The sequence below is a fragment of the Stegodyphus dumicola genome, chromosome 8 (genome assembly GCF_044657685.1).
Source record: "Stegodyphus dumicola isolate Sdum_Otavi_A_Nest chromosome 8, ASM4465768v1".
NCBI classification, from domain to species: Eukaryota; Metazoa; Arthropoda; class Arachnida; order Araneae; family Eresidae; genus Stegodyphus; species Stegodyphus dumicola.
This window is the reverse complement of record NC_140775.1, coordinates 109,951,210-109,968,884: the sequence shown is the minus strand read 5'-3', so window position 1 is coordinate 109,968,884 and position 17,675 is coordinate 109,951,210. Positions and strand designations below refer to the sequence as shown.

General features: G+C 31.6%; 1 protein-coding gene across 6 annotated transcripts in view; it reads right to left on the bottom strand.

Annotated features, from left to right (window-relative positions):
- The window catches only part of LOC118183304 (dynein axonemal heavy chain 2-like), a 405,957-nt gene that overhangs the window by 200,968 nt on the left and 187,314 nt on the right, over positions 1–17,675 (bottom strand). For all 6 annotated transcript variants that reach the window (XM_085822262.1, XM_085822261.1, XM_085822260.1 and 3 more), the window contains exons 22-24: positions 15,555–15,691; positions 7,650–7,860; positions 4,097–4,213 (exon numbers count right to left, since the gene is read on the bottom strand). In XM_085822262.1, the coding sequence (XP_085678388.1) occupies positions 4,097–4,213; positions 7,650–7,860; positions 15,555–15,691 (465 nt within the window). The remainder of the gene's footprint in view (positions 1–4,096; positions 4,214–7,649; positions 7,861–15,554; positions 15,692–17,675) is intronic.

Sequence of the window (17,675 nt, the reverse complement as noted above, 5' to 3'; positions counted from 1 at the left end):
GATCAGAACTGTTGGGATAATTTAAGAATTATTTTTTTTATTTTTCAATGCATTCTGATAAAACTTGCATATTAAAGATTTTATATATATATACATATGCATGTATGTGTAAATTTCCACACAGAGCATGATTTCAAGTATCATATTTTTGAATTTTCAATATAGCAAATTAATAAGAAGAGAAGCATGCCAATATAACAGTTAAAATTTGTAAAAAAGTAAACTTTAAATTCGCGTAGATTTTTAAATAAACATTTATCAATTTCAAGAGCGAACTGGCATAAGTCCTTCTTCAGACGCGAAACAGATTTACTGCAATTTGCCTGCTCAAGATTGCTCTAGAAATCGATAGTGTATTATATCCTTACGTATTTTTTTCCCTATCGTTTTAGCTGCAGGCTCCGTAAATTAAAAAATATTCCTGTAACTTTCCCCTTCCTCAATGCGTTCAGAGGATGCAGTCCTCTAAATTTTAAATTGGATTCGTCCACGTCGTGATTGTTTTCATCTTATTGACAAAAACAAATCCCTGCAAACTACCTGTGAAGGTAACGCGAACCTTTCCCTTCTAACTCTTGAAATTTATGCCTAATACAAGAACCGACGAATAACAGCGAAGTAAACCCGAACTGACATTCACTCTATGATTTATCTAAGTCAGCTACACATTCCTCTTCTCTAATTATTTACGGATGTCTTGGAGCCTAGGAGTAGCAGCGACAACTTTAAAAATGGGAAAGCATCAGCTTTAACACTGTACAGAGAAAAAAACATTTCTTATTTAATGTCATATAATTTTATCTAACACGATTCAAGACACACTTATTTCAAGGCATTTTAATTTAATTCTGAAACTATATTTCCGTTCAAGAATGTGTTTCTAGGATTTATAACAAAAAAAGACGCTTCTAGACGTGTACGTTTTTATTTGTATAATGCGATGAGTAGAAAATTTTGATGACCGTATCATTTCTCTGGGCCTAATTATTAGTTCTATTCTTCTTCTTGCTACGTAATACAAATGAGTAATGGTACAAAGTTATGGTGGAATCAAAACGTAATTTTCTATAAATTTTTGCGTGAGGAATGACTACAATTTTTATGCAGATTTTGTGAAATATTTTAGTAAAACACGGAGAAATAAAAGTAAATAATTTTCCAAATAAAAAACTAAAAACGCAAAGCAATATCAATTTCAAACACATATTCATAAAGTACGTACGATGTTTAAAATCTGCTTAGTTACGCAGCCAACACGGCGCTAACCACTACAATCTGGTATACATTCAATTAAATCTTTCTTGCCATAACGGGAGGCTGCTGAACAAAAGGACACGTCAATACGCCCCGCTGAACGACGGTCATTTGAGTGGGGGGAAAGCAACTAAAGACAGCGAAACGTCTGCCGCTTTTAGCTTGAATCTGGATACAGAATGGGCAGAAGAAATAGTAGAATCTGGTTTCTTTTCAAGACTTGAGATGAAGAGATTTTAGTTGAGGGTCTCGGCCACTAGGAAGGTTAATATGTTCTTATATACAATGCGAACTGTTATTTTAAATGTTAAGAAATACTGTGATATGGTAAAAGTGAAAGTAATGCAAAAAAAAAAAAAAAAAAAAAATTAAACTTATTCGTGTGACTGTAAAAAGGCCAAATTATGGTGAATATGTGTTAAAGGTTGAATGAATGTAGTTAGGCTCTCTGACGCTACACTTCAGAGTTAGCCACTTTCAGAATAGTACCTCAGGGTTTAGAGATGAAGATAGGGTGTGTTACGAGATCTTGTTATGTTGAATTTTAACACGTTAGTGTTTTGATTGTAGGAGGCAGTGTTGAATACGTATACATAAACACATTCGTGGTTGGTGTTTTCTTTTACAACACATGTCAGAGAGCACGGGGAGAGATAATTAAAATAAAGTCATGAATGAAATAAGAATGTTAAGAGAAATATAAATATTCATGTTATTTGCCATTTCATTGTGTAACATTTCATTAAACTAGTTTTCCTCCCAGATCTCTGGAAGGAACCAGATTTGAACTAAAAGCTCCTGTTTAGATGCAGTACAGATGAAAAGTGGTTGTTCATGGAGCTGATAATGTAAAAACAAATTTTTTTTTAAATTTCTAGTTTCTAGTGAGAAATGTTTGTAAAAGATTGGCCTCGCGTTAGATTCTAGAGCTAAAAGTTTTCAACAAGGTCGTTTTAGACCTCAGTTTCAAACTAATTAACTCTGGCAGGAAGTATGTAAGGATCTTAAGTTTTACTAACGTTTATTTTTATTTTAAATCTTTACTATCACTTCTTATTTTCTACTTCCGGCCAGAATTAAAAGCTTTAACTTATTTATGCAAATTTGTCTGGCGAACGCCAAGTACTTAAGTTGTGGCTTTTTGCCAAGCGAGAGAAGAGGAAGGAGTTAGTAGAAGCAGGCCGCTTGCCTTAGCAGTTTTTACTCGGTTGCTGGTTGCCTTCCAGGCCAGAGGTTTAATCCTCTTGATAATTTTAAACGTATTATAGTGTTAACAGTGCTCTGTACTGCATACGGCTTCCTGTTAATATACGGCCAATCTTCCACGTAGGCCCTTGTTTTTTATTCCAAAGTTAAATTAGAGTTTAGTTAATATTTTTATATTCTTACGTTCAGACCACAAGTGGTTGGTCTCTGTATTCCGAAGTACGGAAATTATTGTAAAGAGTGAAAAATAAAGGGTTTCGTATACCCTTCCTGTGTATCTTGTCTACTTCCCACATTTATTGAACATAGCTTTAGTAAGCTCCCTGTTCCCAGTCAGGTTCTTAATTGTTCCCCAAGCAAGTAAGGCGGAACATTGAACCTGATAACGTGACTTCTATTCAATGATTGCTGCTGTATATTTGGCTATGTGAGTGATTTTGGCAATCTGTGATATTTCTCCCATGTTAAGCAGAATTTGCCATATCTCTGATTTCCAAGTTGATTACCTCATTGTATAAACAGTTATTTATTTTAATAAAGTAACGATTCCTTTCTGCTCATCTGGCATATTCATTAAGGAGATATATAAAAGTTCATTAAATGTAACAACATATTGTCACAATTATTTTATTCATAATGGTAAATTGCACATAAATTAAAAACTACTTATTGCACATAAAAAGGAATTCCTATGCATATGAATCAGAGCTTCAAAAAAGTTCTTTTTATGAAAATTTTGAAGCAATGGAAGTAAGTATAATAATTATATCATTACATCTTCAAAGTAATGCTTTTAAAAACTTATTTGCATAATTCACATATTTTCAGAGGAAAAATTTTTAACGTTTAACCTTTTAGTTTCAGGACTATTTGAAAAAGATAACTACAGGCTTACTTTCCCCATATATTTATTATACATATATATTTCAAATTACAAGTATCCCTAAAATAAAAATGGTATAAGAATGGCGCCAACACAAGGATAGAGTGGTTTCACAAATACAAAATTTAATTTTTATATGGTCCAGAAAAATGAACAATTAATGAAATGTCTAATATCTATAATTGTAATAAGTTGACTGGGGAAAGTTCTGAATGTCTGCGAAAAATATTCAGCGAGATAAGAGTAAGTAATCTTTTCACTAGGCCAACTCCGGAGTTAGTAACTAATGCTGCTTTAATCAACACGAAACCACTCATCACTACCATAAACTACTTTTGTTTTCCAATTTTCTCCTCATATTTCGCTTCACGTTTCGAGATCTTTTAGGGAGCGCTTAATTTTGTCCTAAATGCGCATTATTTCCAGATATCATCAAGAATTTTGCATTTCAAACAACATTTCACTGACTAAAGAATAATGAATACTGTCAGAAATTTTTGCTAATAATAACTAATGAACAAAAATATTTTCTTTGGAAAAAATACATAAAAAAGTTAAATTTTATATTTTTTTAAATGTGCTATCTCCAGTGCCTAAATTATACTCATGAAATTCTCTATTTGATTTGAGAAATTTTGTACATGGGAATACATATCTAGGGCTTATAATTAAGGAAATAAAGCAACAGATTTCCACTATTTTTTAATATAAGTATTATTAATCTCATAGTAAAATTAATTATTCATATCTTACTTTTTTTGCTTCTTCTAATGCAGGTAAAGCAGCATTTAAATCCTCTTGAGCTGCAATAGCTATTTTTTTACACACTCTTTCTTTTTTTTCTATTTCAGTCTTTTTTTCTTGAATAGCCTAAAATATAAATTGAAATATAAGAAATCCATTTCAACATTTCCTTGAACAGCTTAATACACAAATGAAAAATGCATAGCGATGCTGATAAATTAATGCTACCACCATAACTAGTCTTACTTCTAATATAAGAAGGAATTATTTTTTTAAAACATAAAAGAAACAAAAACCATTGATTTCGTAACCTTAAATGTTCAAATTTTTTAATATATTATGTTCCATGTCCATGCCCTACACGTATGAATGCTGAAAATTAAAAAAAACTTTGAAAAAATAATAGCATTTATGAGTAAATAGCACCAGTATAAATTCATTCTGATATGCATTAGGCTTATAAATAGCTTATATAAAGAGAGTGGCTAACTTTCATATCATTAAAAGAGAGATGATAGAATTTAGAAATATTCAAAAGCTGCTATTAGAATTGTTGACGATTAGAATTGTTGACTAGATATTTGTAGTGTTTTAATTATATTAAAACACTTGAGGAATCAAAAGAAACATTTTAAACAAACTAATAAGAATTTTATATTTTGCATATATTTAAATATTATAATAAATTACATTTTTATAAATATAAATAATCATTTTTTATTTCTGTTGCTCTGCGTTCGGGAAATTATGTTTCCCTTGAATAAAAAGTTTATAAACATTTCTACGCAGTATTGTATTTCATTTTTGTTACTCCTTTTTCGTTTTAGATGGAAATTTCAAGCAAGATAATGAAAATAATAATGACCATGTTATATCTTATATGGAAGATAATAAGAACCTTATTTTCATCGAATATTCAATTATATTTTCAGTTCTTAAAATTTTTCCTAAAATGAAAGAGCGATCGACATTCGAAGGATGTCTCATTTTCGAGTAAATGCAGTTTTTAACCTAGGGGAGTGTTAGACCAGAAGCGCTATAAGTCTCGAAACGAAATTTCGCGTTGAATCACTCTAAAAGTCTGAATCAGTTTTCAAAATGTTGCAAACAAATATTATCGCCGTGTATTTATTTAAAGAAATTAAATAATGAAGAATCAGAATAAATGTATGTTTCTCGCACTGTGATAGAATAACGGTACTTAGAGCCATCAAATTTTGAATAATGTAATCCTCCACCAAATATGGGCATCTGGAAGCCCTAATTTGGAAATAGTTTTATTATCGATTTAACAAAACGTTAAAAAAACGCCCCTTTGTGTGTAATGTAAAAGCTAAAAGCTTTCAGATTTTTAGACCAAAGGGACAATTTTCCATGAATAACCATTATTTTCGTTTTGGGATTTTGCGTTGGTTCACTATAAATGTCCGATTCACTTTTCACATTGTTGCCACCAAATATTAGTTCCCTGTATTATATTAAAGAAATTAAATAATGAAGTATCTGCATAAATGTATGCATGTTTCTCGCATTGTGATAAAACCACGGTACCTAGAGCCGTCCAATTTTGAATAACGTACGTTTCCACCCGAATTATGGGCATTTGGAAGCCAAATTTCGGAATTTGTTTTATTATCTATTTCATATTTTGTAAAAGTTTAAGGAATTTTTGATTAACAAACTCAACGATTTAACAGCGAGCAATAGCAACATTCTATGGAGGGGGGGGGGAACTTGTTTTTATCTCCAGCGCGCGGAACTGTGTATCGAGAATTCTAAAGATGTGCTCATTTTAAAATTATTTTGCGATATTGCTGGTTAAATTTTATGGTTAAGTGCGAAGAACATGACATTTAATAAATAAAGGTAACACACAAAACGTTAAAAAAACGACGACCCTTTGGACGTAACGTATAATCTAAAACCTTTCAGACTTTTTGTTTTCCTTTGGTGTCCAGTCTTTTGTCAGTTCATTATATGATTGTTCAGTTTTCTTACTGATTTGGCTTTACAAAACTTTTTTGGCCTTCTTTAACGTTTTGGTGTATTTTCTTTATTTATCAAATATCCCGTTCTTGGCGCTTCCGACACATAAAATTCGATTCAGCAACAAAATCACAAAATATTTATAAATATCATATCTTTAAAATTTCTGACAGGCAGTTTCGCGCGCTGGAGATAGAAATGTTTTTTTTTTCGTACAGTGTTGCCACTGCTTGCATTGTAATCACTGAATTTGTTAATTAAAAATTCATTAAACTTTTATAAAGTATGAAATAGATAATAAAACAAATACGAAATTCAAAATTCGAGCTGTTCAGGTGCAGGATTATGTATTCAAAATTTCGTGGCTCTAGGTACCGTTATTTTTCCATAGTTCGAGAAACATGCATACATTCATGCAGATTCTTCATTATTTAATTTCTTTAAACATACAGGGTGATATAAGTGCCAACAATTTGAAATCTATACGCACGTCACGAAAACAATTGTTACCAATTCCACTATCTTTTCAAACTACACACTTAGCTTCTTTTGTTTGTGTGTGTGCGTGTGTCACACCTTGTATCTCCCTCAGGATCATTTATTGCACTGGATGAGATCTGTGCCAGACAGTCTTGGCTTCGGGGTTATAAAATACATGAGTCGAGTTCTACCTATTTGAGTGGAAGTACGATGGGCTAGTTGTCAACAGATGCCAGTACTTGATATTCAAGTACCGGCATCTTAATAATCAATGCTGAGATATATTAATAATACACACAGTACTTGATCTTCAAGTACTGTGTGTGGTTTGTTGAGCAGCCGTCTTTTTGAGACTGCACAGAGGCTGGCAGAGGCTTCAGAGTGGTTCTGTCAGACTAGATCAACCCACAACTGCCTTTACTGATTGAATCGAAAATTTAGATGGAATACAGGCAATATTAATTAATTGAAAAATATTATTTCCATAATTTATTTATTTAAAGGGGAGTTCCAGGGGTAAAAATATAGATTAATAGAAAGATCATGATAGTGATGCTGCTGGTTAGGATTCAGTGGTTGCTGGAAAATAAAAACATGGTTTGCTTTGGAAGTATGGTCCTAAGAACAAACACAGACTTGTAAATTTAACGAGAAAAAGTTAAGATGACAAAAATGTTTTGTATAAGTAATCACATAAGCAATGCGATTAACTACTAGTGTAATGATGCTGGCCAGCAAATAACTGATGTGAAATTTTTTACATGTGGCATATTATTAAATTAATTAATCATTCTTATATTATCTCTGTAAGAAAATCTTAGAAGCTTATTCATGAGCATGAAACATTGTATGATAAGTCATAAGTAACTAGGTCTTCTAATGTATAATATTGTTCTTATCGCTAACATAAATATACTTAATTAAATTGCACAGGCAATATAAATAGCAGGTGCAAGAATTTAATTTTCCTTAAATGCAAATTTGTGATATTTGTTTTGGGTTTAATTTGCAGTTGAACAGCGCTTGAACATTCTTAATAGATAGCTATTTCGGAATCTTACAGTCAGTCCAAATATAACTTATTCAAATTGCTCACTTCTTGTTTCTCAGCAACAATTTCCTTTTTTTCTTTTATATCTTCTAAAGCTTCGTCACATTCTCTTTCAGCTATAATTAGTCTTTCTCTAGCTTCTTGAGTTTCCTTAGCTATTTCATTAACTTTTCTTTGACATTCTTCAATTTTTTGGAGTCCGGATTCCAGTCTCTCTACTGCTTGCTGAACTTTTTTCCTCTTTTCTATTAAAACTCTAGAAATTAAAAGAAAGCTTCCTATTAAAACTCTACATATTTTAAATAAAATATTTCAATACAATGTTTTTGCATTAATAAAACTAAAAAAAGGTACATATTTCTAAGTCAAGTTTGTAGAGACATTAGGATTTTTTGGAAAAGCCGGAGAGATGAAAAATTAGCAAACGCCTTCGCCGGGAATCGAACTACGGACCTCTGGAATACCAGCCCAGCGTGCAGAACCATTACACCACGAAGGCACGCTAGGAAGGCGGGAGAAATACCTTATAAGTTATTAAAAATAGAAATTTTTCCTTATGCTCTTTTCTGTTGTAATTAAAGTCAGTGCTGACATTGATTCTATTTTCATTTATTCAGAAAAGAAATTACATCTTTAATTACAAATATATAACATCCAAATCCTGATGGGACTAAAAGTCAAACTGAATTCAAAGAAATAATTCGGATACCATGTAAATATCAGGAAAACTACTTATACATTTATGTAAATAACAGCTCTGTTGTGCGTAGTACTAGTGTACACGGTAATACTGCTGAACAGAGGCTTGGGAATCAATACAGCTCGATCTTCAGTCGATCTTTTTGATCTGGATCAGCTAAAGAGGTCCAAATTGAAGAAGCTAAAGCAAGATGATGTCCCAAGAAAATCCGAGAACACTTAGATAACCGATAAAAACAACTTCCTTGAATAGTACAGGAAAATATAAATCAAGTAAGGAATTCAACTTAAAATAGTAAACATACAATATTTATAAGAAGGCGTGCGGAGATATATTAATAATCAATGTCACTAAATCATCAAGCTGTATGGCAGTTTTGCAGACTGGATTAAAAAATTTAAGCCTAAAATTAAAAATACAGCAGATATTAACAAAGAAAAGAGATACATGAAAAATGGATGTTGAAGAAAGAAAATTCAACATAAGGATACTGCTGCTGTAAAAAGAAACGATGAAAAATAAAAACTTAATAGTTTTTATTAATCAAGAGCTATTGATAAATATGCTTTACTTAACACATTGATGAAAGTGTTATTGTTTTCACAGCATGAAATTTGGCGAAATTGAAACTGTTGCTATTTCACCTGTCAGAATAAGTTGCAAGCCTCATACAATCTTGCGAAAAACATGCACAGCCGTGTCTTCAGTGATCAACTATCTATTCATTAAGTGCAAAAGCCTACATACGATGTTAATTTATGATGGAGTAATACCATGACTAGTTCTTTTCCCCACTACATTTGAACAGTCATAAGTTTTTTCTTTTTTTTTTGAAACAGGAGACTTGAAAAATGTGCATTGATCTCGCCGGACGTGATCCCTGGATCTCTTGAATACGCGTCCAGTATGCTTCCAATTACATCACGAAGGTATGCGGAAAGGAGGGGATACCTTATAGCTTCACATTATTATTTTGAATAGCTTCTTTCAAAAACATGATTTTGTGTTTACTATCTTATATGCCTGGAGATTCAATCTTGAGCTAACAGAGTTATTATAACTGCTAAATTTAACAAACTCTTTCAAGCATTAAACTGGAATCCGGAAACAAAGATCGGATTGTAGTTTTCTAAATTTTTATGACTTTGTTACTTTGTTAATATTTAAGTTTTTTTTTTTTTTTTTTTTTTTTTTAAGTTTTAATGCCAAATACTTCTTTGAGGCATCAGACCACAATTAAAAAATTTTCCGATTGCAGTTTTTCTTTATTTTATGATTTAAAATAAATACATTCAGAATTTCTGAACAGGAATGATTGTTAAGTGCAAAAGATTTAATACTTTTAAATTTTAATACAGTTAACTCATAATTAAGACACAATAACACGCCGAATAAATACTAATTCAGAAGTCAAACAACAAAAATCAGCGTTATATTTACAAAATTTTCACAGGACTAGTTTCGATGGTTTTACCGAACCATCATCTTCAGCTGCAAAACCGCAAATGAACAAGATAGGAAATAATGATTAGATAAGATAAGAAAGCCTGGACAAGAATAAGCAAGTGGCGCCATCTGTTGGCGAAACCAGAACTAAAACATAATTTCTCTAAAAGCCGAAGGCAAATTTGGATTGGAATTAGGATCGTTAACTAGAACAGAAAGATTTTTATGAATGTGAAATGCCTCTAAAAAATCCAGTTCTCCAATGGAAGATGTTTTTTGAATAATTTTGGCAGCAGAAAAATTGAAAGTGTGATTTTCGGACCAACAATGTTGAGCAACAGAAGACTTCTGTGTTTCCTTTTTTCTAACATATGCCTCATGTTCTTTGACGCGAAATTTTAAGGCTCTCTTAGTTTGGCCAATGTAAATTAAACCACACTGGCAAGGAATCCTATAAATACCCCAGGAATTCATATCCGGAATGGGGTCCTTGAGTATAGAAGTTGGCATTTTATTGATGGGAGAATAAACAACCCGAAAGTTAAATTTCTGCAAAATATGTGCAACTTTATAGCTAATTGATGGAAAGAAGGGAATGACAACAGAATTTTTATAATCTCCTAAAATAAGAGTGTGGCTTTTAGTGTGTTGAGATGAAAATTTTTTAACTGCTTGATTAATAATGTTGGGTGAAAAGCCTCTGTCAATAGCTATTGCTTTTAAATAATTTAGTTCTTCATCAAGGGCTAGTTTGGAGGAGCAAACTTGAAGAGCACGGAAAACATAGGAATAAAATGAAGCTAACTTTTGTTTAGTCGGATGACATGATTTAAAGTGTGGTGGAAGGCAAACCGATGAAGGTTTACGGTAAACTGTAGTACTGAAGTTGGATGTGTTACGTGTGACCAGAATGTCGAGAAACGGAAGAGAATTGCAAGTCTCAAGTTCAAAAGTGAACTGAATAGCAGGATCAATAGAATTCATTGTTGAAAGAACTGTTTTTGTTGTTTGACTTCTGAATTAGTATTTATTCGGCGTGTTATTGTGTCTTAATTATAGAAGCCCCAAACAGGCTTACATTTTGCTTTCTTTTTTGCACGTGGTGTGGCCGCCATTTTGTGATTGTAGGAGTTTCGGTGAGTACATTTTTGCAATTTTCAAGTTATGTTTATGTTTTGTACATTTGGATATTGTGCTTTGCTTGTCTGATTTCATGCATTTTGCTTACAAACGTTTTGTTTTCTATTCATTTCAGTGAGGGATTTTTCTGCTGTTTTGTGTGTACTTTATTATTGCTCAGTTAATTTAATTTGATTTTCTGCATTGTTTATCATGCCTTCATCCGTTAATCGTTTCACTAAATTACGCCTGAAACGGCAAAAATTCCTGAATAATCTTGACTTTTTACTTAAATGTAAATGTAAAAAATTTATCCCCAATTTTATTCAAATCAAATCTAATCAAAAACCTTCGAGTCGCGTTTCAAGAATTCTGTTAAATTGCAAGCTTGCCTTACTTCGGTCCGTGATAAGGGATACACGTCAACAATTGTCCTAAATTGAACATGAACTCTATAAGCTTCATCTGGAACTCGCTAAATCATATCCAAAATTCACTGCCCTTGAACAAAAGTCTTGGTCTAGAACGGAGAATGCAGTTAACCGTCATAAAAACACCCTTGCAGTTAAATTCGAAAAACTTCTTTTACAGTCTTCCAGTTCAAGTAGTTCAAAAAATCTTCCCATTGTAAACATCAAGCCAATAGTTAATATTTCTAATGTTAGTCTTTCAGAAGAACAAGAGAGAATTCTAAAATATAATTTTAACTTCTCACAAACCTGTAAACCCTCGATTCCAAAGATTTTGGCTCCTATCGAAAAAGCTTTCAAGTTCAGTAAAGTTTCAGATTCACAGAAAGAAATGATTAGGCATCTTATCGCTCATAATGTGAAATTCAATAATAAACCTTTGAAACCAAATCTAACTGCGAGAGAAAGAGCTACAATGCGTGAAATTCATTCTAACCCGGATATTATCATTTCAAAGGCCGACAAAGGTGGCCAGATAGTCGTCATGGATAAGAACACTTACATCGATGGTGTCACTAAACTCTTAAACGAAGGACCATATAATCCGATCCCTAAAGATCCTTCACCTTCGGACTTGTCAAAAATAAAAACTGCGATCAAATCTTCGCAAATCATTTCAAGCAACTTAAAACGTTCGCTTATCCCATCTGTTGCGAATTGTGCCAGATTATATGCTCTTCCCAAAATTCAAGTTCCCAAAATTCAAGTGGTATTCCTTTCCGCCCTATTGTATCAAATTTAGGTACTGCCTCGTATCCATTAGCTAAATATTTAGTTTCTAGATTTTCCACTCTATTAGACAATAACATTTACACCATAAAAAATTCAATAGAGTTTGTAAAAAAGGTTAAAAACATTTCTCCTAGTAATTTACTCATGGTTTCTTTTGATGTAAAATCATTATTCACCAATGTCCCAGTGGAGGGTGCATTAAGATGTCTAGAAACCAGACTTCGCAAATTTCATTTCTCTTGCATCGAAATTGATGAGCTAATTTCTCTCACTCAACTCTGTTTGAAACAAACACATTTTGTTTTCCAAAATAAATATTACAAGCAAACTGAGGGATTAGCCATGGGAAGCCCCCTCAGTCCCATCCTGGCTGATATCTACATGCATTATTATGAATCAAAATTGTTTGAAACTTTAAACTTCCCGGCATGGTTCCGCTACGTAGACGATACTTTTACTCTGTTTGAAGGTAATAAAGATGATTTAAATAAAGTTCTTTCAACAATGAATTCTATTGATCCTGCTATTCAGTTCACTTTTGAACTTGAGACTTGCAATTCTCTTCCGTTTCTCGACATTCTGGTCACACGTAACACATCCAACTTCAGTACTACAGTTTACCGTAAACCTTCATCGGTTTGCCTTCCACCACACTTTAAATCATGTCATCCGACTAAACAAAAGTTAGCTTCATTTTATTCCTATGTTTTCCGTGCTCTTCAAGTTTGCTCCTCCAAACTAGCCCTTGATGAAGAACTAAATTATTTAAAAGCAATAGCTATTGACAGAGGCTTTTCACCCAACATTATTAATCAAGCAGTTAAAAAATTTTCATCTCAACACACTAAAAGCCACACTCTTATTTTAGGAGATTATAAAAATTCTGTTGTCATTCCCTTCTTTCCATCAATTAGCTATAAAGTTGCACATATTTTGCAGAAATTTAACTTTCGGGTTGTTTATTCTCCCATCAATAAAATTCCAACTTCTATACTCAAGGACCCCATTCCGGATATGAATTCCTGGGGTATTTATAGGATTCCTGGCCAGTGTGGTTTAATTTACATTGGCCAAACTAAGAGAGCCTTAAAATTTCGCGTCAAAGAACATGAGGCATATGTTAGAAAAAAGGAAACACAGAAGTCTTCTGTTGCTCAACATTGTTGGTCCGAAAATCACACTTTCAATTTTTCTGCTGCCAAAATTATTCAAAAAACATCTTCCACTGGAGAACTGGATTTTTTAGAGGCATTTCACATTCATAAAAATCTTTCTGTTCTAGTTAACGATCCTAATTCCAATCCAAATTTGCCTTCGGCTTTTAGAGAAATTATGTTTTAGTTCTGGTTTCGCCAACAGATGGCGCCACTTGCTTATTCTTGTCCAGGCTTTCTTATCTTATCTAATCATTATTTCCTATCTTGTTCATTTGCGGTTTTGCAGCTGAAGATGATGGTTCGGCAAAACCATCGAAACTAGTCCTGTGAAAATTTTGTAAATATAACGCTGATTTTTGTTGTTTGACTTCTGAATTAGTACAGTTAACTCATGCTATTTAATTTTTAATTAATAATTGATTTACCAAATATACAATCAGACACCCATTCAGCTGTAAAATCGAGCATGTCTCAGAAAAATATTCATGATTTTAGGGCATTAAATTAATATATAAGTATTCAATCACAGAGCTTAGAAGTGAAAACCGTGCCATTATACATTAATGGCCATCATAAAGGTGCCAGTATCTTTATGTAGGTTGATCAGATTCAGAAAATGCTCTGGTTATGACGCTCAGTCATAAAAATGTTGACAGTCTTGTAAAAATCCATTTTTAAGCCGAAAATAACAGCATTCAAAACATTTGTGATACTTTTATGCTGGGACAGTGTTATGCAAGTAGGAATTTTGTTTTCATTACCAATCAGAGTAGCAACTTAAAATCCTATTATAATAATTATGCTGGCACCTTTATAAAAGTTGCCTATCACAAGTTGAACATTTATTTTCATAAAGGTGCCGACATTTTATTTCAGGGCACCATTGTGAAAGTTTCTGGGCGAACAGCTGTTGAGTTGCATAAAGGTGATGGCAACTTTATGGTAGGAAACCCCATGAAAAACAACGTTTCCACAACTGCTAGCTCTAAAAAAGAAGTATATTATAATTATATGCATTGTAATGGAGTAGGAGATTTAATCTTTCATACTCTCAAGATAAACCATACTGCGATCATGTAAGTAAAATTTTTATCATTTATACTGTTTTAAAGAAAACGTATGTGAAAAAGTAGTTCATAATCACATAAATATATAATATTTAGTAAATGAATAGATATTTTTAAATTAAGCATAGGTATTCAGTATATTTAGGTCATTGATTTTTTAAAATTATTATAAGAATACTTGGTTATATTTATTTTGAACATTAAAATGATGCTAAACTATTTTGCAACATCTCTAAATGGACATTATACCTTACAAATTAGTTGATATCAAATTTCTATCACTGCACTTTGTTTAGTTCTTTTTCGGGAAAAAATCTGTAAAAATAACTACCAATGATTTTTTCGCGTTTTATTTATTAAGAAAAGAAAAAAAGAGAGACATTACTAACACTTATGAAAACTTGGAAGGCATATGATGTTATAGAAAAAATGAAGGCTCAAAAGAATCAGACTAAATGTGATAAAGTGGTCTGATATTAATTAAAATGCAAAGAATGATGCATCAAAGGAATTAGTGTGATTTTGATTCAGAAGAAAAGGGATAAATTAACATATCAATCAATAAATAAGAAATCATTGTTGCTTGTAAATTAAATTCTGTTACAATAAAAGCATCTTTTATGTATGTTAGACTTTTATTTAAATTATCTGTTTTCTTATAAACATTCGCGCTTCCCAGATGGAAGTACTGAAATCAAGGGATGCATCTTATAATCAATGATGTCTAAGAATCGAAAAAATATAGTACAGAAAATTATTTAGAAATATCTAAAAATTTATGTAACAATAATTTAATTCATATTTGTATTATCAGAATAGCAGAAATAAAATATTAGAAAATAGCATAAATATAAATGCAGAATATAAAATTTCAATATTTAGCAGAATATAGCAGAAAATAAAATAGCAGAAATAGCAAAAAATAAAAATATTGAAAAAAATGTACTAAATTTACAAAAATTTTAAAGAATAAAAACAAAATTTTCAGAAAAATAAAAATATGGCATGCCCAAGAAAATTCATAAAATAATATGAAAACAAGTATAGTTGTTAACTAACATGAAGCGTAAAACTTAGCAGTATTTGCTGGCAACTGAAAATAAATTAATTAGTCTAAATAAAAAAATTGATCTTTAGATAATTTCAGATATTTTCTCTGGTATTATGTACATCAAATTTATTATATCATTATAATTCTTGGCAATACTGAGGAACTATTTTCAACAATAAACATGAAACTTAATAGTAGAAATAGATACTTTTTGAAAGTCTGAACAAAATTTATGAATGTGGCAGATGTCTCAAAAATTGACAGATGCAGTCTTTTAATTTCTTTGGAGAACTTCACCATACTAAGATGCATATCCGACAGAATTTCCTTGCAGACAGTTCTTCTCTAATTAAAATATAAAAAAAAAAGAACTCGTAATGTATTTTCGAAACTTTAAATGTAGTCTTTCTCTATTAAATAAAAATATATACAAGTAAATATCATAGTTAAGAAAAAAATTACAATCAGTTTATTGTGCTATTTGAATATTAATTTGCTTATCGTGAGCACTCCTTTAACAAATTCCAAATTTCGTATTTGGAAAAATATTCGTTTAAAAAGAAAACGAAGCTTTCAGCATATCACTGCACATATTCAACACTGTGTGACATCTGCAAATATACTGCGGAAATGAAATCTTCCTCAAGTGAATAATCATCTATATAAGCTGAGAAATTGTTTACTGGTAGACTTTGAAGCATTGTATAATTCCATGAAATAACAAAACTGACTTTCTGTTCAGAAAAGCTGTTAAAGTTCCATCAACAGCCTCTTTCTTTCTATTACCACGAGGCTTCTTTTGAGGTTAAGTACATTACGGATACATAAACGTAAAATAATGCTGTGGACATGCATTGCCATGTCTTCATGACAAAGTTAGGACTTTTTACCAAACCTGATTATTTACAAGGATGTGTAAAACATATATGTGTAGTTGCTTCTGCTGCTTATTTACTTAGCTACGCTTAGAAAACGTAGATTCAGCCAGTCTGACCAATCATTATTTTAATAAAGATAAATAGGCCATCAAAGTTATTCTTTATTGAAATGCTTATAAGAAGCTGAAAGAACCTTCTGGCTTTTCTCTCAAGTCAAGATTTAAAAGACTTAACATTTTTAAAACTTTCTTTCATATCTTTGCTAGTTTGCTTTTCCCATTAGTATTTCAGTTTTCAGTTCATAACAAACAGTTTATTTTCATTAGTTCTTATTAACAGGATTTTAACAGTTTATTTTCATTAATTCTTATTAACAGGATTTTAACAGTTTATTTTTATTAGTTCTTATTAACAAGATTTTAACAGTTCATTTTCATTAGTTCTTATTAACAGGATTTTATAATTGCTCCTTGATAATGACAGACCCTGAACCTCGCTTTGTCAAAATGTTCAATAAAGTTTTCAATAAAGGCAATGATGATCTTAAGTTAAATTTTATCTTAATTAAAATTTAAGATTAATATGTTCCTTGTCTTCACTTTAATTTAAGTCTCAAATTAACATGTTCTTTTTAAGAATAGGTACCTTTGCACAGCTGTAAAGAAGACACAGTACTTGACATCTAGAAACAGTAAGAGCGAAAAGCACATATGTAAAGCTGTATCATCAAAGATAAAGAAAAACACAATTAAAATAATTATACAAAATATTTTTAGGAGTTGAGTAAATAAGTGAGCTTTTTGGATTTTGATAAAGTTATTAAAGTACAAGGTACATCAGTCATTGAACTAAAAGGCAAGTGACAAAAATAAATTTTACAATATCTACATTTCTTTCTTTGTACACTTATTTATACTGGATTACCAAGAAGCTTCTAAAATATCACCAGTTATATAAAGGTTTAGTTTTCAGCCAGTTTTGTTTAAGACAAAATGTTTTACAAGATAGTTTAGGTTTTACATGAGCACAGTTTCAATAAAGAGAATTCAGCATTCTAAGCATTATTTTATCTTTGCTGTACTCAGATGCTTAGTTTGTTCTTAACTTTGCAATTTTGCTGATGAAATATTGCTGATATACTGAAGCAGGAATTGAAAAATTGATCAGCATGAGCATTCAGATTCTAGCAAGAGAGCATTAGTATTTAGATTCTAGTAAGGCTGCTATCACACGTCGGTTTGTTTCGGAACAACTGTTTGGAACAATTTTTCTGCTTTGTCACAACAGCCAATCACCATAGATCGCTTTGAGGTTAACCCAGGAGAAACTGGTTCCCCATTACAAGCAAGCTGATAGCTCATTGGTTGAAAACGAACAAACTGCAATTTTTTTTTGGAAAGGAAGGAAAACGTCGCACGTCTTTCTTTCAATAGTAAACCAGGCAGAAAAAT